At 47.8% G+C, this 19,821-nt stretch overlaps 1 protein-coding gene across 1 annotated transcript in view; it reads right to left on the bottom strand.

Moving 5' to 3' along the window:
* The window catches only part of GRIK4 (glutamate ionotropic receptor kainate type subunit 4), a 311,029-nt gene that overhangs the window by 154,675 nt on the left and 136,533 nt on the right, over window positions 1–19,821 (bottom strand). The window contains exons 2-3 of the mRNA XM_060103224.1: window positions 17,972–18,136; window positions 3,564–3,661 (exon numbers count right to left, since the gene is read on the bottom strand). Coding sequence (XP_059959207.1) covers window positions 3,564–3,661; window positions 17,972–18,136 — 263 coding nt within the window. The remainder of the gene's footprint in view (window positions 1–3,563; window positions 3,662–17,971; window positions 18,137–19,821) is intronic.

Below are 19,821 nucleotides of genomic sequence, written 5' to 3'. Positions count from 1 at the left end.
TAAATGTACTGTGGACCTTGGAGCTGGGGTCTGTGGCCCTGAGAAGACAAAACAATAGGTCTTTATTCTCAGAAGAATGGCCCACTGCTGGGCAGAGAGACAAATGGCTCTTAAAGGCATAATCCTTATATTATTTTATGTGTGGTTAATGAATAAGAGCAGGGATGGCAAAAAGAGAAAAACACTGCCCTGGGGACTAAGGGAGGGGTCCCCTCAGCCCAGCCTAGCCAACAGATCAATAAACCAGCTCCCATCCTGGGTAAAAGCCTGGGATGGGTTTCTCCGTAGACTTATGTGAGGAGGGGGAAGCGCTGCAGGCTGGGAAACCATCTAGAGGGCCTCCGGATGGAGCCCGGTAAATAAATACCTGCTTTGGCTTCATTAGGACAGTGTCAGCTTCCCTCTGCATCTATTCCTGACATTTCAGGGAGGCACTGCCCCTGCCTTCTGCCTCTCTTCTCCAGGAAAGAGATATTAACAGGCTGGGATGGCTGCTTTACTGGCAGCTTAGGCTATTGGGTAGGTAATAGGAAAGTTAAAACGTAATAAGCTTCCATCCACCTTGATTTTATTATGTCACCTTGGTACCCAGAGCCAGAAGAGCTAAAGGCTGCTTGTGCCTCTAATCAGAGATGGGGCTGAAACCTCAACCCTCATCCTCACTTAGGGTGCCCAGTGTGAGGGTCAGATTATTGTGAGCCTGGGTTTGGACTGATATGAAAGTGAGTAAGATTCAGGGTAGACAGCAAGAAGAACTTCCTGATGGTGAGTTGGTTGGTTCCTAGAATGGGTTATTCAGACATGACTGCAGAAGTTTTCTCTGCCTGGGCGGGCCCAGAGTCTGGGATGACATTGACACGGTCTCTGTAGGATTCTGCTACCTTATCCTTTTAAGCTTCTGGAAGAAGTCAGCCAGAGACCAGAGCTCCTCTGAGACTGCGATGAGGGGAGGGTAAAGATTTAGCAGAAACTAGGGAGAAAATTCCTGAATTCAACTAGGATTAGCCCTTGAACCACAGAAAGAGGGCAACCAATATTTTTTAGCAGAGACTGAAAAGCATAGAACTGGGGAGGGAGACTGGTGAGTAATGACATTAAAGGGCGACGTTGACCTGGGGTGTGTCCTAAGGGGTCTTTCTTCCCACTGATATTTTGCAACGCTTACAATCTGTCTAAAATGAATAACAAATGCACCTTGAAAGGAAAAAAGGTCACAGAAGGGTAAGATGGAGGCCAGGCTGGGCAGGGGCAGGGTGGCCAGGCTGGCTGGCTTACACATCTGAGCATCTCTGCCCAAGGCCCTCCCTGTGTGGCCATCCAGCCTACCAGGTTCCAGCAGCAGCTAACTTACCGCCCCCCCCCATAGAAAGTACCCTTAGAGATTCCCTTGGATCCACCAATCCCAGAGATGAAGCAGGCAAAAGGCTCAGGAAAGTGAAGACTCAGGAAAATGGGTTTTAGAGTCTACGGTCCTGGGTTTGCATCTGGGTTCTGCTGTCTGATTTGGGGCAAACTGCTTAACCTGGCTAAGCTTCATTAACATGGAGAAACAACAGGTGCAGCAAGGCAGAAAGCAGACAGCCACAGGGGCTGCAGACATCTTAGCAGCATTTAAAAGAATGAACCCCTCCTTGAGAACTCCATTTCTTTTCCCTGAAGCTGAAGGGAATCAGTGTGAGGCAGTTCAGCCTCACAAAATAGTAAAAGAAGTGCAAAATCTGAATGGAGAGGAAAGGTTGCTCTGGAAGGAATATGACCAGACAAAGGAGGAGTAACCGTCTGGCCATTCACAGCCCGCCTGGCTGGTCAATGGCACAGGGTCCGGGGCAGCGGGATGGGAAGATGGGTGCAAATCAGGGTCTCCACCTCCAGCCTGAAATGCCAAGCAGGGTTAAGGGATGTGTTCGCTGAGATAAAATAGCCACTGAACACCAAGAGGAGGCCATTCTGGAGTGGGAACTGGGGGGATGACTGTAGGGGACAGTGAGGAAAGTGTGCTGGGGAAGAGGGAGGGGGCGGGAAAAAAAGGAGAGAGCAGAAAAGAGGAAATGGGCAGCCGAAGTCTTGGCAACCTCACTTGGTGAAGATCACAGCAAACGGGAAATAACAACCTGCCACAGATCTGAGCTGTTACTTGGAGTCTGGCAAGAAAGATTTAAATTAAACATCAGGTCTAATTTGCGGGGGCCCAGGCCTGGGAGATGCTGGAAGGGACTGCAGTCAGACAGAAGCTCTTTTTTCTGGCCTGGGCTGGCTCGGGAGTCATCTTTCAGGACATCTGGGAGGAAGGATGGGGGAGTTGTCAACACAGACCCTGCCCATGGCGTGAAGCTCAAGGATTCAGCCTACAGGGCAGTGGTAAGTAAGACCCATTGCAGGACTGGAGCTAGGACCGCAGGGCCCTCTACTGTGCTGGTAACAATTCTTAGAGTGGGTTCCTAAAACAGAGAAGACCAGTATTCTTCCCAAAGCCTCAGGGACCAAGCCCTCTGATCATAAAAGAAGTGGGAGCATCAAGGGAGTGGCTTCCAGAGGGCCTGGGGTAAGCAGGGGCCTGTCTATTGCTCCACTGCCTCGGTGAGGGCAGCTCACTAAGGAGGTGCCCCATCCTATTGCAAGAACTGGATCCTCCCAAAGCTAATGCTTCTGGAAGGCTGAGCCTCTAGGCTCCCAGGACAGGTGCAAATTTTGCCCTTCCATCCCCTGTCCCTCCGCCCTGTCCCCTCCACAGCTCCTGACCATCAAGCTCCATCTGTTCCCAGAAGACCTGGCTAGAAGGCCCTTGGGAGGCTATGGGGTCACCTTGCCACTGTCTCCCAGGAATGTATCTGAAAGGGGAAGGACTGATTGATTCCAAGAAGGAATAGGAAAGATTCCGGCAATAGAATCTCTGAAGTTTCCAATTTGTTTTCTCCGGGGGAAAAGGAGGGAGAGAGTTGCTGGAATAGGGAGCAGGCTATTCATTACTCAGAAACTCATCCCCGACCATCTTTATCTCCCAGGGAACGAGAGCTAGAGGGAATGGACCCAACACTTTGGAGAAGTAAACACTGGAATTGGTGAATGAAGAAGAAAGCAAAATAAAATCTCTTTTCTAGAGAGCTTACAAAACAGAGGTTTTCAAACTTTAATTCAGCTCTAAAATGTAGCAAGGCCTGGCCCCAAAGGTATTCTTCCCCAGAGTCCCAATATCTAAACAGAGACTCCGCAGCTGTTCCTGTGGAGCTCAGACTTCTGCCCTCTTGGCCTCCCCTGGACCACCACTCTCCCCAGCCTCTCCCTCTACCTGCCGCCTTCAAGGGACCCCACCTTCCCCTGTCACAGGACCCCAAGACTCGGAGGGGCTCAGCTTGAAAATCTTATGAAACTCTTCCTCTGAGTCCCCTGCATCCAAGCAACCTGAAAAAAGTAAGTGCCCAACAAAGGCCCAGTTCTTTTATTTGTATTGATGTTGACCTTGACCTTGATTCACTCTTCCAGCCCTTAAGAATCCACGATATCTTTGGGCCTGGGGCACAGGCTGCCAGCCTGCAGAGAGCCCCCCAACCCTGCCCAGCACTCACCTCCTTCTCTCCACAGATGTTGCTGATGATGGAGCTGGAGGCCGGGCTGGAGGATGGTCCCAGGACAGCGACCACCCCCTTGGGAAGGATCTGACACACTGCAGCCAGCGGCAGGGGCAAAACGTGGGGAGCAGGAAAGGAAACAAGGCGCTCATCAGGTGGGGCGTGGGCTTCGGCCTCGAGTCCTCCGATCTTGCCCCGCTGGCCCCTCACCTCCCGCCCACCCCCCGTCCCCGGCCTGGTCCCCTCTCCTATTCTTCCAAACCTAGTGCCTCTCCTCCCCTGGATTACTGGGTTCCAGGACAGTTTGATTGGAGTTTATGGATGGTATTAAATGAGGAAATGACCCAGGTTATGACAACAGACGGCCTCAGCCAACAGGGTGTATAAATTGTCTGGGCTGTCACCGAAGGCCGGAGGCACACCGTGGAAACCTGCACGTCCCACCCCCTTTCTGCCCAGCCTGCAGGATGGGTGCTGGGAGCCCGGGCGTGGCTGCTGAAGGGGCTATGGATCCAGCTCACAGGACGGCCAGCCAGCATGCAATCTGTTAGCCCCCCCAAAGAGAAAGAGAGTCTAGAGAGGAAAAAAGGTAGACAAGCAGAGAGAAAAAGGATAGTGAGGATGATGCAGGCAGAGAGAAGAAAGCAGCTCAGCTAAAGTCAAAGGGAACAGGAGAGAGAGAGGAGAAGGAAGAGAGAGAGTGGCCGAGAAGGCCCTCATCTTTCAATGCCACCCTCCTTTCACCTGGCCTGGAGCCTGGCGCTCCTGCTTCCCTGAGCCCATCACGTGCCTTCCTGACCAACCAGCACGCTCTGTGACCTTGTACCTCCCCCTGGGGGAGGCGCCCTTCCCCCCTCTACCCCGGACACTCACTCACCTGTCAAGGAGCACCTCAAATGCCACCTTCTCCTTACCCCTCCCGCAACTCCTTTAAGTAGAATTCAGCCTCCCTGGGGCTCCGAGGCCCATGGATTTTCCCTCTGTTCTAAGACACTTGTAAATGTGTCTGTTTCAGTTTGTTGTTTAGATGTGTTTCTCCTCTCACTAGATTTCAAACCTCTTAAAGGCCAGAGCTGAGATGTATTTATCTCTAAATCCCCACTTCGCATTTCCCTCGTGTCCAGCACAATGTTTTCTAAGCGCCCAGTTCATGTTTGTCCAATGAATGAGTGGATGGGTAGGACACGCAGTCAGAAGAGGAGAGAACGTAAGATTTTAAAATGCTACATCCTTTCGAATGATGGTATTCTCCAGATACAGGCCCAGGAGTGGGACTGCTGGGTCATATGGTAGTTCTATTTTTAGATTTTTAAGGAACCTCCATACTGCTCTGCACAGTGGCTGTGCAAATTTACATTCCTACCAACAGTATAGGAGGGTTCCGTTTTCTCCACACCCTCTCCAGCATTTACTGTTTGTAGATTTTTTGATAATGGCCATTCTGACCGGTGTGAGGTGATGCCTCATTGTAGTTTTGATTTTACAATAGCCAGGACATGGAAGCAACCTAAATGTCCGTCGACAGAGGAATGGATAAAGAAGATGTGGTACATAGATACAATGGAATATTACTCAGCCATAAAAGGGAATGAAATAATGCCATTTGCAGCAACATGGGTGGACCTAGAGACTGTCATACAGAGTGAAGTAAGCCAGAGAGAGAAAGACAAATATCGTATAAGATTGCTTATACGTGGAGTCTAGAAAAACGCTACAGATGACCTTATTTGCAAAGCAGAAATAGAGTCACAGAGGTAGAAAACAAACTTATGGTTACCAAGGAGGGAAGAAGGGGATGGGATGAATTGGGAGATTGGGATTGACATATATACACTATTGATACTACGTATAAAATAGATAACTAATGTGGACCTACAGTATAGCACAGGGAACTCTGCTCAATGCTCTGTGGTGACCTAAATGGGAAGGAAATCTAAAGAAGAGTGGATATATGTATATATATAGCTGATTCACTTTGCTGCACAGCAGAAACTAACACATTGTAAAGCAACTATACTCCAATAAAAATTAATTTGAAAAAACGTTACAGACTGAGAAAGGAGAGGGGGAAGAAAAGGAGAAAACAGACAGAGAATGTAGGACAATTCTCAGCACACACATGGTGATATCAGAACCACAGAGCTGCCCCTCGGATTCTGCTCTGTGGTTCCCAGTCTCACTACGAGACGTCCTTCTCTGCAAACCTCAAAGCTCAACTCTGGACACATTTTTCTCCTACTCACATCAAGAGTCAGGTCAGTAAAGTGAGGTTAAGGAATCAGTCCAAGGATCCTTACTGAGCCAGCTGCAAAGCCACATCTGCAACCTGGGTGCTCTTTCTCCTAAAGCAGAGTCCTAACCACTGGCCCATACAGCCAAGTTATGGCTCTAATGGGGCACAGGCGGTGGGTTAGAGCACCAGGGTTCAAATCCCGGTGCTGTAGTTTATCACACAAATGACAGATCTGTAATTTATCCCACCAACGATAGATCTGTGGGGTCTTCTTTCAGCCTGAGGCTCAGGCGGGGGTCCTTTAACATCTGGATCTCAGCTGACTGACAGGTTGCCAGCAGTGGGTGCCTGAGGGGGACTCAGTAGTGTGTCAGAACCCTCCCCAGCAACAGAGTAACTGTGGACAGGCTTTACCTTTGAAGAACCCTCTTCAAAGTACAAGCTACTTCCGTGGCTTGAACAGAAGTAGCTAGGGGCTGCTAGGGGCTCTAAATTCATTGGCCATCAAATTCCTATTCCTACAGCAGCCTCAGGGGTGGAGCTTAGTTCCTGATTTTACCTATAAGGCAACAGCATCCTAGGGATGGTAAGTGACTCCCCGTAAAGTCACACACCTAATAAAGGTCCGAGCCAGCGTTGGAACTCACGTCTGCGGACCCCACCCACCGCTCGTCCCACTACCTATTCATGTTACCTATAAGGCAACAGCATCCTAGGGATGGTAAGTGACTCCCCGTAAAGCCACACACCTAATAAAGGTCCGAGTCAGCTTGGAACTCACGTCTGCGGACCCCACCCACCGCTCATCCCACTACCTATTCATGTTACCTATAAGGCAACAGCATCCTAGGGATGGTAAGTGACTCCCCGTAAAGCCACACACCTAATAAAGGTCCGAGTCAGCTTGGAACTCACGTCTGCGGACCCCACCCACCGCTCGTCCCACTACCTATTCTGTCTGCCCTACTCCTTGCAGCTACTTCGCCCATCTCTTTTCAACCCCCTATAGCTGAAGACCACACCCCATCTTGTTCTGCTGCACCTGCTTCCCCAAGGTCACCAATGTCTGCTAGCAGTTCTTATCTCTCTTTTTGTAGCATTTGATGCTGCTGATTGCATTGTTCTTTTGAATTTCATGACACTATCCGATCCTGATTCTCAGCCGCTTCTCTGATTGGTCTTTCTCTCTTCCTCAGCCAACTCCTCTTCCTTCTCCTCTCCACTAAATTCAGCTTTTGTCCATGCCTCACCCTCCCTGGGCAATCTCGACCTTGCCTGTGGACTCCACATCTCATCTCTGCCCAGGTGATCCTACACCCTGACCCATGTCCTGGGTTACAAAACAAGCTCCACCTACCTGCTGGGCGTTGCCACAGGGACTTCCTTCTGGTGTCTCTTCTGGCAGAGAGGCAGAAAGCACCGTCCTTAAGAGCACGAACTCTGATGCAAGCCTATCTGAGTGTGAGTCTTGACTGGGTCACTTACTAGCTGTGAGATCTTGAGCAAGTTACCCAAACTCTCTGAGACTGCTGTCTTATCTATAGAACTGGGATGCTAACAGCACCTCTCCTGCAGGGATGTCGTGAATAACAAAAAAACAAACAACCCAATCCAAAAATGGGCAGAAGACCTAAATAGACACTTCTCCAAAGAAGATATACAGACTGCCAACAAACACATGAAAGAATGCTCAACATCATTAATCATTAGAGAAATGCAAATCAAAACTACAATGAGATATCATCTCACACCAGTCAGAATGGCCATCATCAAAAAATCTAGAAACAATAAATGCTGGAGAGGGTGTGGAGAAAAGGGAACACTCTTGCACTGCTGGTGGGAATGTGAATTGGTACAGCCACTATGGAGAACAGTATGGAGGTTCCTTAAAAAACTACAAATAGAACTACCATACGACCCAGCAATCCCACTACTGGGCATATACCCTGAGAAAACCATAATTCAAAAAGAGTCATGTACCAAAATGTTCATTGCAGCTCTATTTACAATAGCCAGGAGATGGAAACTACCTAAGTGTCCATCATCGGATGAATGGATAAAGAAGATGTGGCACATATATACAATGGAATATTACTCAGCCATAAAACGAAACGAAATTGAGATATTTGTAATGAGGTGGATAGACCTAGAGTCTGTCATACAGAGTGAAGTAAGTCAGAAAGAGAAAGACAAATACCGTATGCTAACACATATATATGGAATATAAGAAAAAAAATGTCATGAAGAACCTAGGGGTAAGACAGGAATAAAGACACAGACCTACTAGAGAATGGACTTGAGGATATGGGGAGGGGGAAGGGTAAGATGTGACAAAGTGAGAGAGTGGCATGGACATATATACACTATCAAACGTAAAATAGCTAGCTAGCGGGAAGCAGCCACATAGCACAGGGAGATCAGCTCGGTGCTTTGTGACCACCTAGAGGGGTGGGATAAGGAGCGTGGGAGGGTGGGAGACGCAAGAGGGAAGGCATATGGGAACATATGTATATGTATAACTGATTCACTTTGTTATAAAGCAGAAACTAACACACCATTGTAAAGCAATTATACTCCAATAAAGATGTAAAAAAAAAAAAAAGTGAGTTAATACATACAAGGCACTTAGAGTGGTACTGATGTGTTACAGGACTCATTATTATTATTCCCAATACATCATGTCTGTTATATACTTTTCATACATAATCTGATTTGATCTCCACACTGTCAGGAAGATTCATTATTATCCCCACTTTACAGATGGCGAAACTGAGGCTTAGAAAATTTACGTGACTTGTTCAAGGTCACACAGGTCATATATGGTAGAGCTGGGCTTGAATTTGGAGATCCATCTGGCACCAAAGCCCAAGCTCTTAACCACTTCACTTTACCCCCCTTAGCTCCTGAAGTTCAAACCGTGGTCGCCCTTGACTCTTCCTTACCTTTCCTTACTGCATCTACTCACTCGCTATACCAATCAGGGGCCAGGTTCTGACCATTTGACCTGCTCACCCCCCACCATCCTTTCCTTCCCACTCCCACTGTCACAGATCCGTCAGCCCCTTTTGCTACCTGCCTCCTAAGGGCTTTCTCCGTCTCCAGGATTCTTCATTTTCCAATCTGTTCTCCAAAGCGAGGCCAATTATAATCCTAAACACAGGTCTGTGTGCTCCTGCAGGGCAGAAAGCTTGTCTTATTTACCTCTGTGTCCTCCATGCCTAGCACAGGGCTGGACCCAGAGTTAACGTGCTCAATAAATAGCTGTTGAGCCACACTGAAGCCCACTCAACTCTTTTCATAGAAAATTGGAAATAAGCTAAATGTCCAATCATAAGGCAATAGTTATCTAAAGTGTGGGTCTTATACCCAAGTGGAATATTACTTAGGCATTTTAAATGTTTATGAACAGTTTATAATAATCTTTTTTTTTTGCGGTATGCGGGCCTCTCACTGTTGTGGCCTCTCCCGTTGTGGAGCACAGGCTCCGGACGCGCAGGCTCAGCGGCCATGGCTCGTGGGCCCAGCCGCTCCGCGGCATATGGGATCCTCCCAGACCAGGGCATGAACCCGTGTCCCCTGCATCGGCAGGTGGACTCTCAACCACTGCGCCACCAGGGAAGCCCAGTTTGTAATAATCTTAAAAATATTTATGTAATAATATTAAGAGAAAGAAGCAGGATATAAAATTATATATGTATATCTACATGAAGGCTACAACTAAGCAAATACAGAAAATTGTTATGCACTGCAGAGTGACTGGAAGAAGAGGTTATAAAAGCCCACATTTATTAAGTGCTACTGATGGCCCATTCTAAGCACTTTATGTGAACTGACTTATTTAATTCTGGAAACAACCTGGTGTGATAGATACTGTTACTGTCACCCTTATTTTACAGGTAAGAAAACAGAAAAGTTAAAGGGCAGAGTCAGGGTTCAAACTCCCGACCCCTCACCCCAGGGTCAGCTCCCTGCCACTGCACATCTCCTCCCACTTCCCGCCAGCTCACCTGGAACACACTCCAGATTCTCCTACCTGAACCTATTCCCAAGTTGTTCTCTCTCACTAGACCAGGGGTCTTAACCTTCTGCCTGAGATCTGTGGGCAGAAGTCAGTGGTCTGTGAACATTTTCGGGGAAGAAAAATGGCATTATTTTCTCTTAACCCCTAACAGAAGTTCAGCATTTCCTTCAATTTGGAATATAGGCAATAAACCACAGTATATTAACAGTTGCCGTGACTTTGTCATTGATAGACATCGTGAGTGTTTTCATATCACATTACAGTGCTGCAGATGTCTTGAAATATCATTCATATTCATAATTACTTTGAAATTACACTAGTAGTTAGGTTTGGCTATTGAATACCTTAATAAAGAAATACATACATTAATATGTCACTATTAAAATATTTTATCTGCATTTCCATATAATTGGTTTCCCTGGTCATCCCATCTATGTAATTTTATTCATTTAAAAACTTTTTTCTGAGAAAGGAGTCCATTAGCACCCACAGACTACCATGGTCTAGGCCCTCTCTTGACCTTCTGCCTGGAAAACTCCTACTGATCCTCCAGTACCCCACTCAGTTCTTGCCTATAGGTGAGAAGGTGCCGTTCCCTCCCAATATTCATATCACACCGTGGCTCTGAGTCAGCTTCATGCTGGGTAGGTCAGCATCCCTGTTCTCTGAATTCCTGGCCAGCTTCTGCCCCAAGCTAGCTCATTATGCAGGGTCTCAGTAAGGAGAAGCTTCTAAAAAGAAATTCTTACAGAAGGTCACAATCCCTTATTCCCAATTCCAAAATCCAAAAGGCTCTGAAACTGAATGGTTTCATCAAACTCATTTGGTGGCAAAATCTGATCTAAATAGATAGATGTGAAGCTATTTATAACATATGAATATCTGAATGTAAGCATGCATTTAATTTTGAGTGTGGGGTTCAGCCCCAAGTCCCATCTGAGATGCTACTTAATGTATGGTATAAGCACCACATGACCTTTCCAGTATCCGGCAAGTTCTGAAATCTAAACACATCTGGCCTCAAGGGTTCGTGGACCTGTGCTTGCTGTTGTGAGTGTCCATCTCCCACTTCCCACTGGATTGGAAACTCCTTGAAGGCAGGGGTCACATTTATTCAGTCCTGGCAAAAAGGAATTCATCAATAGATGTTTGTTCAACTGAACTGAAATGATTCAAAATGGGTGCAATGAAAGTGAATTATCATCTTCCCAGCAGTCATGGCCTGGGGATTTCCTGGGATCTGGGAATTGTTCTTTCATTCCCTATGAAGGGTGCAGGCATCGTTTCAGTAGACATAAAAATCGGTTATAAAGGACCTCAGTTCTGAAACTTCCTGGACCCTGTTTCTGCAGGCCCCGGCTGTCTCGTGAGGATCTCTGAGCAGTTTGAGGGGTGGAGGAGAGGGAGGTGCAGTCTACTTCTGCCTCCCAGGGAGCAGGGAGAGGTGAGTGATGTTGCCATGGCAACCAAGTTTCCCAGCCAGCAGAGGAGTTGGAAGGCAACTGACAGAGCAGCTGCAGGAATAAAACACCATGATGGGATGTTGCAAGAAGGGGAAACTTCTTCCCCTGGAGATACCAGCTCCGGCCTGGATTTGAAGTCTCCTTAGACACCTGGGCTGGACAGGAGGTGCTTATGGGAACTTCACCTTCTCTGAGTCTTCACAGGGAGGGGAAGGGTCTGGCTGTGCTGAAGATGGCACAGAGCAGTTATAGGCTCACCGGTGGCAGGCCCTCCAGGGAAGGGGCAGCTTCCGGGGTGGGGACGAGGAAACTGGGGCTTCTTTATTTACAGCGTGGCGCTCCCCGAGCCCCTGTGGTAAACAATCGGGGCCACCGGTAGCTGATATCGAGCAGAGGCCGGGAGAGCTCAGAGTCCTTCACATAAAGACACTTCGGGGCGCCGAAGCCCGAGTGGAGCCGAAGCGCAGGTCTCTCTGTGTGCTTGGTCGTGCTGTGCTATCCGGAGTGAGGCAAACAACCATCTCCATCAGCACCAAGGACTACCTGCTCCTTGTGCCCGAGCCTCGGGAGCATTGTCCACTCTCAGTTCTGTGAATGGACTGGCCTTGCTGGCCTCAGAGCCGAGAGGGGTGCTGTGAGGGTGCAGTGCCAGGTCTCTGCACTGTCACGCCCCACAATGGGGACCTCCCTGGTCAGCGTGCCCCAGGGTATCGGAGAACTCAAAACTGCCACCGGCTGTCACAGGGATGAAATGAACAGTGTGGGGAATATAGTCAATGATAATGTAATATCTTTGTATGGTGACAGATGGTAACTAGACTTATCACGGTGATCACTTTGTAATACATAGAAATATCAAATCACTATGTTACACACCAGTAACCAACAGCGCTGTAGGTCAATTATTCTTCAAACACAAACAAACCAACTCACAGGAAAGATCAGATTCATGGTTACCAGAGGCAGAGGGTGCGGGGAGGGGGAATCGGATGAAGCAGTCCAAAGGTACAAACTTCCAGTTATAAAAGAGCTGGGGATGTAACGTACAACGGGATAAGTTAATTAACACTGCTGTATGTTCTATATGAAAGTTGTCAAGAAAGTAAATCCTAAGAGTTCTCATCACAAGGAAAATCTTTTTTCTATTTCTTTTATTTTGTATCTATATGAGGTGATGGATGGTCACTAAGCTTACTGTGATAATCATTTCACAATATATGGAAGTCAAATATGCTGTACACCTTGAACTTACACAGTGCTGTATGCCAACTGCGTCTCAATAAAACTGGAAGGAAAACAAACCCACCATTGGCTCCTCTCACCAACGGCGTATCATTCAAAGCCCTCAGCCTGGTCCCAGACCACCATGGAAGCAGCAACACCATGTACGGGGAGTTTACACACGCAGGCACCGGGCTGGCAGACATAATACCACCCTGAATCCTTACAATCATCCAGAGAGCGAGGAGTTACAATACTAGTTCTACTACTAAATAATACTAATAGGTGAAATTTATCAAGAGTTCACCTGACTCCTGGCACTGCTCTAAGTTTTCTACTCACTTAATCTTTCAGCAACTTCATGAAGTGAGAACTCTTATTGTTCCCATTTGACAGATGAGGAGCTTGAGGCATAGGAGATAAGCCCCCCGGTGCTGGGGATTAGGATCCTGACCGCTATTCTACACAGATCTCCAGTCCTGGCCTTCACCACCGCCCGCCCCCCGGCAGATGCTCCCTGTTTTAGCCACACCCAGCTGTCATTGTGCCGCAAGGTATTCCATTTTTTTTCCCTTCCTCAAGCATGCTATTAAGGCTTCTGCGTGGATGCCCTCACCTGGCAAATATTCCAAGCTCTGGCCCAGCGGCCTTACCTGACGGCCTAGCTACACCTATGACCTACGTCTGACCTCTGTCTGCCCTTGTCTGAGCCACTCCCTGGCAAGCCCACAGCAGAGCCACTGAGATTTATGTCACTTTTCAGATGTGTGGTCTTAGCTGCCTCCTGGGAAAGGCCGTGAGCCTCAGTTTCCCCATCTGTAAAATGAGGAGGTTGGGCCAGGCCATTTCTAACCACTGTAATTCAATGCATTTCTGAGTCCCCGTTACGCATATGTGAGGGGGGAAAGGGAAGCAGGGAATGCGTGTTGAATGACTCATCACTATCCGGATGCCTACTCTTCTGGCTTCTCACCTTTTTCCCTGATGCTGACTTGGAGTCATTCTATTGAGCTGATGGAGGGATGTTAGCCTTTACTTACTAGAAGCAGCTCTGAATCAGCGGAGGTCGTGCCCACAGAGCCTTCGAGAAGCTCAGGATCCTGCGCAGGAGGGGCAGCTGGAAGCCCACTCTCTGTGCCCACCTCCAGGCACTGGGGCCTCACGGGGCCCGAGAACCAGTGAGCCTCGGGGTTTCCAGGGGAAACAGTGTGGACAGCTGATAGCACGCTTGTCCTCATAGAGACAAGCCGGGGCAGAGGTGAGGGGCTGACAGGGAGGCTCCTGCTTTTAGCTCTGCAGTAAATTAAACTTCAGACTGGCTCTGGCAGCAGCAGGGATGGTACCTCAGGGTGTCTGGGTGATAAGGGAGGGGGTGGCACTTAGTTTAGCTCTAATAGGTTCGCTGTAGGAGACACAGGGATCTATAGGAACAGAGGAGGGCGATGCTGTGGGAGCTTGCTGCACGAGAAAGGCAGAGATGGAGATAAGATACTTGAGCAAGGAATGGAAGGGATGGCCGAGCGGGGAGGTGACCTGAGAGGTCTTGTCCAGCCCTCTTATTTCAGATCTGTGGGCTGCGCAGAGGGAGCTGGGAAGTCAAACATCAAGAAGCCTGAGGCAATGACGGTGACCAGGCAGAGAGGTAGAGGGGATTAGACGTGCGTCTGAGGAAGCTTTTTGGGTGACCCTCACTTTAAATAAACCCACTATATGAAAATCTATGTGAACCAGATAAAAGCAGGGTGGTTTGCTACTTGTATCTTCCCAGTGTCCAGGTTGTTATTAACACCCCGTGTGATACTTTCCATCTCCCAGCCTTGCTTTCAACTAGCAAATGAGATGGTTGAACTCCAGCATCTTTCGTTTTACACTTCATCCTCTTCGATTCTGAAATTGCCATTGCTGCCCTTGAATGACACGCCCGTCCCCAATGTGACTCATTATTTGTGCAGAGTTTTTGAAACTCACCTATTGCCGAGAGTGGGCACAAGAGTACCCTGTAGGATTGCTACCACCTCCATTTAGATCAGAGCCTCTGCTTTCTGCAGCCAAGAATGTCATCACTAGGATCTCTTTTATCCCCTTGAAGCGGAGTCTCGGGGCACCGGGTGACAGGTGTGAGGTTGGGGGCCTTCGTCAGGGCCCCAGAGCCACTCAAGTAGTTTTACATTAACAATGCAAATCAACCCCAGGCCACTAACCCAGGGAAGACACAGCCACCATGAGACTGAGCAGTAGCTGGCTCTGGGAGGCACACAAAGGCTCAGAGCTGTCGGATGCATCAACCCAGAAAACGGGAAAGAGAGGGGAATATCCAATTATGATCGAGGCCCCACGAGGCACCTGACATTAAGACGGGTGGTGTGAGAGGAGCCCGGGAGGTAGACGGTGCTGCCAGGTAGGGATGGCTGAGCTCTGAGACAGGGAGAGAGACAGGATGGTCAGAGGGGGAGGAAGCCAGCTCCAAGGCGGGGGGGAGGTGGTGCTGGTGAGAGAATAAAGCCAACAAGGAAATCCATAGCTGCCACTTACTAACTACCTGGTATGCGCACGGTGCTAATGAACTCACCTGCACTGTCTTGTGTCCTGCTCCGGATGACCCTAGGAGGTGTTATTACCATCACCTCATTTTACAAATGAGGAAACGGAGGCACGAAATGGTTAAGCAGCCTGTCCACTGTCACACAGATAGTAAACAGCAGAGCCAGGATGGAAACTTGGTTGGTCTGATCCTAAAATCTATGTTCCTACTCTTTATACCACGGTCTCCCCAACGTAGGGATCGCAGAGCTGTTGTTCCTCCTTCATCTGGGGACACTGCCTCCTTTTAATCTCATTCCCCCATCCCGCCACTGACCCCCCAGTCCCGCCCCAACCCACTTGAGCTAAACGCAGTAACCCACCACCCACTCTCCCCCTTACTGTGGGAGGGAAAGAGCGAGTGGGGCTGGAAGCTTTCTATGAACTATCTGGGTGGTGTTTAAAATCCACTGCGGGAGAGAGCAGCTCAGGCTTTAGATGAAAAGCCTTTGGGGTAGAAAGATCCCAAAGCCCTCTTTTCTAACAAATGCTAATCATGCCTCAAACACAGTGAGATGTAAAAGCTGAACCAAGGGCCACGTGATAGTAAAATACTTGGTGCCCAAAAGAGGGGCCTTAGAAAGATGTTCCAAAGCTCTGTAATGTGGAATAAAGATATCAGTTTCCTTTCTTCCCCTGATTCATCCAGCTTAATATTTTAGATGCATTGACTCCTCTAAGCCTGGGTCATTGGGAGAAGAAATGTACATCTGCTAATGACCCCCACCCTCAGTGGGCAATCCATGCTTTCTGTCCTGCGAGGGAAACCCTGAAGAACCAAAGAAAAAGAAGGGGGAGCTGGTTTTTCAAAGAATAGACTACAGAACTATTTAGCAATCGGGACCCCCGTCTGCGACCTGCCCTCATGGACAAAAAAGAAACACTACAATACAGATAGGACCAGGAGATTCATGAGAAGTCATTGCTGGTATTTCTGCTTTCATTTTGAAGATCCTAAGAAATCTGAATCTTCCTTTTGTTGGACTAGAATTTAACCTCTATGACAACTAGAATTTCTACCTGTGCCCTGCTGAATCCCCATTGCCTAGGATAGAGTACAGCAGGCACCCATTTAATAAATATTTATTTATTGACTGACCAAGTGAATAAATGAATGACGATTCCAGGTACCTGTTCCACCATGCCTTCTTCTGAAGGAATCTGTGTCCATAGATCCTGTTGGCCTCAACAACCCTGTTTTGTGTGATAGAAATCCACCCTGAGTCTTTAGGAGTGGACTTTCTCCCCAAGGGTAGCTCTTAGGTCATCTGGTCAATGCCTGTGGCTTGTGAGACAGGACCAATCAGATCCTCTACCTTGAAAATCCAAACCAAGAGGCACTGAGGGAAGCTGCACACTGAAGAGAGACTGTAAGCCACCTGAGGGCAGGGACTGTGTCTATCTTGTTTTCTGCATTGTTCCCAATGCATGATATCCTGAGTCAGGCCTGAAATAGAGCAAATGCTCTATAAAAGTTTCCTGAATGGATAAACAAATTGCCAGCTGGGCCTGGATGGCCATTACGGGCATGATGAATAAACCAGGGAAGTCAAAGTAGCAGAGAGGGAAGAGCATGGATCCAATACAACAAGAGCACTAAAGACGCTGTGAGACAGACAGAGAGCCACTGCCTTCCTCCCGTCCTTCTCTCTTTGGATCCATACAATATCCTACCAATTGTACTTAAGCCAGTGTAAATGGGTTTCTTCTCTTGCAATATTAATAACCCAGATGAGAGCACCCCTGGACCCACAGGCAGAAGACCAGATGTCTGACATGTATATTTAAGCAAGTTGCTCTTTAGTTTGGTTTGGTTTTTCCATTGAGCATCATTAAATGTTGAAATGGGCTAGAAAGGGAGGAGATGGGGCTCCAGAGCCTTAGGGAATGGAGGCCATCATCTCTCTGGGCTGAGGGTCTCCCCCTCCTTCCCTCTGAACTGTAGTTCTTCATTTCCAGCTTAGCTACAAGCCACCACCCCACTAACCTGGAAGCTCATCCTGTAAAGTCATCAAAGTAATACCAGCCACACACCAGAGAAGTGCAGGGGAGGTGGAGTGGATGGGACACTAGACTTGCAGGGTCGTGATGCAAGTTCAGGGTTCAGGACTTGTTCAGCCATTGACTAGCTCTGGGGTTGGGCAAGTTATGCAATGTCTTTGAGCCTCAGTTTCTTTAGTAAAATGGGAATAATAACACTTAACTCTCTGGCTGTTGGGAAAATTAAAAGCAGTGCCCAGCACATGGCAGGGGCTCCATACGTGTGACTGGAGTGACCAACTGAGTATGAATGTAAAGCACTGCAACTCACAGAGGATTTTCCTATATTGCAAGTCACTTAAATCTCACAATGACTTGCAAGATTTGCAAAGTAGACCTTAGTGTTCCCATTTTACAGACGAAGAAACTGAGGTTAAACAGAATCACTGACTTGTCCAAGGTTACCCACAGAGTGAGTGGCTAATGTCCAGCCCAAGTCTCAGCTTCTTCCCATAACACTGCCCTCAGTAAAAGAAAGCAAGACAGGAAGCAGATGTACCATGACTATGCTTCCCTGGGGCTGGCTGAATCTCTCCTTTCTTAATCCCATATAAGGTTTCATTCAGGGATCTGTGTACAAAATGTCCAGGAGATGAATGAATCAATATATGAAGGAATGAATGAATGGGTAAATGAAGGAATGAATGAATTCCCTGTCTTGATTCTACTCCACACATGATTTGCAACAAAACCTGGGATCTTGTCCAGACTAAGCCCTATAGGGCTTCCTGGTGCATGTTTCTCTTCCTCTCTTGGGAATATCTACATCACAGGCCCGGCGATGGGTGCGGCTCACACCACCAGCCCCTCCTCCGCCAGCAAGGGAAGCCCTGCCCATGCTACGTACTGGTTTCTGCAGTCTCGTACTCGCTGTCTCTGAGAAGCTCAAAGATGTCCACTTCGACCTTGGCCTTGCCCAGCCTCTCGGGAGCACGGTTGATGCGGTTCTTGGCCAGGGTGATGGACAGCCGCTCCCCTCTGCTGCACTCCATGGGGTCATCCAGGATAGCAGCTGTGGGCAGGCAACCACATGGACACAGTTGGTACCCTCTACCGTTGCGCCTCCTTCTGCTCCAGTCTCCCCCCCGTGCCGCCTTCCACCTCCACCCTGCCATCCTCAGAACTGTCCCCAAAGCAAGTCCCCTGCGGGCTAAGGGTCTAGGTTTGTAGCCAGGTGTAGCGGCGAACTCTAGTGTGGCTAGTCACCTCAGGGACACTGTAATGCCATGGCAGGCCACCAGGGGCCCTACCTGGAAGAGGTCCTCAGGCTCAGGCAGAGCGATACCCTTGGATCTAGGTTTACCTGCACACATGGGCACACGTGTGCAAAGGGAGGGAGATGGCAACAGTCTTTGGAAAATGGTATTCTGGGCATATGAGAAACTCTCCTTGAGGTGACTTAGGGTTGAAGAAGGCCAGGTTTGAGAGGAAGACCTGTGGTATCAAGGAGCCGCTGCAGGACCCTGCTGAATGCCGGTTGTCCACCGATGACACGTGTCACCTAATGAGCTACGTAGTTTCTATGAACGTCTGTCCTCACTGAGCATGGGGAATAGTAAGACAACCTCATGGGAGCTGGTGTGAGAATCCAGTAAGACAATGCATATAAGTGGCACACCATCAAAATTCAATCAGTGTGACAATCCGTGTGAATGGTTGGAGTGGTGTGGTACCAAGAGCTGCCCACCTTCTGGAAGCAGTATTAAGGATACGTGTTAACCTGAGTTCAAATCCCAGCCCCGCCCCGTCTTAGCTATGGGGCCTCTGTTGCCTCACTTGTAAAATGGGGAGAGAGCCTCTTCTTTGGGCTCCAGTGAAGATGACATGGATAATGCATGTGAAGCGCTCAGCACAGTATCTGCTGCACAGCAAACACTCAGTAAATCTAGCCATTGATATCATTCATTCTCTTGGTAGAGGAAGTTACACAATTGAAAATCTCTGCACAAAAACTTGTACACAGGAGTGTGGGTGAAGGGATAAATGAGGAGGTTGGGATTAACATATACACACTGCTATATATAAAATAGATAACCAACAAGGACCTCCTGTATAGCACAGAGAACTATACTCATTAGTTTGTAATAAGCTATAAGGGAAAAGAATCTGAAAAAGAATATATATATATATAACAGAATCGCTATGCTGTATGCTTGAAACTAACACTATACTGTAAATCAACTATACTTCAAATTAAAAAAATAAAAATAAAATATGTCCTAAAAATAAAGTTACTCTGTCTAAATAATAAAAAAAAATTGTATACAAATGTTCCAAGCAGCATTATTCATAATAGCCAAAAAGTGGGAAAACCCAAACGTCCATCTACTGATGAGTGGATGAACAAAAATTTAGTATATCTATACAATGCAATATTACTCAAAAATAAAATGGAATAAAGTACTGATGTATGCCATAACATGGATGAACCCTGAAAACATTATGCTCAGTTGAAGAAGCCAGGCACAAAAGATCCTGTGTTGAAAGATACCATTCATATGAAATGTCCAGAATAGGCAAATAGAGACAGAAAGTAGATTAGCTGTGGTCCAGTAGCAGTGGTGGTGGCGAGTGAGGAAGTTGGAGAGAAATGGAGAGTGACCACTAATGCACATAGTGTTTTCTGGGGGATGACAGAAATGTCCTGAAATTGATCATGGAGATGGTTGCACAACTCTGTGAATATACTAAAACACA

This window comes from Mesoplodon densirostris, chromosome 7 (assembly GCF_025265405.1).
Source record: "Mesoplodon densirostris isolate mMesDen1 chromosome 7, mMesDen1 primary haplotype, whole genome shotgun sequence".
Lineage (NCBI taxonomy): Eukaryota > Metazoa > Chordata > Mammalia > Artiodactyla > Ziphiidae > Mesoplodon > Mesoplodon densirostris.
Note: the sequence above shows the minus strand (reverse complement) of the source record. Positions and strands in the feature narration are given on the sequence as shown.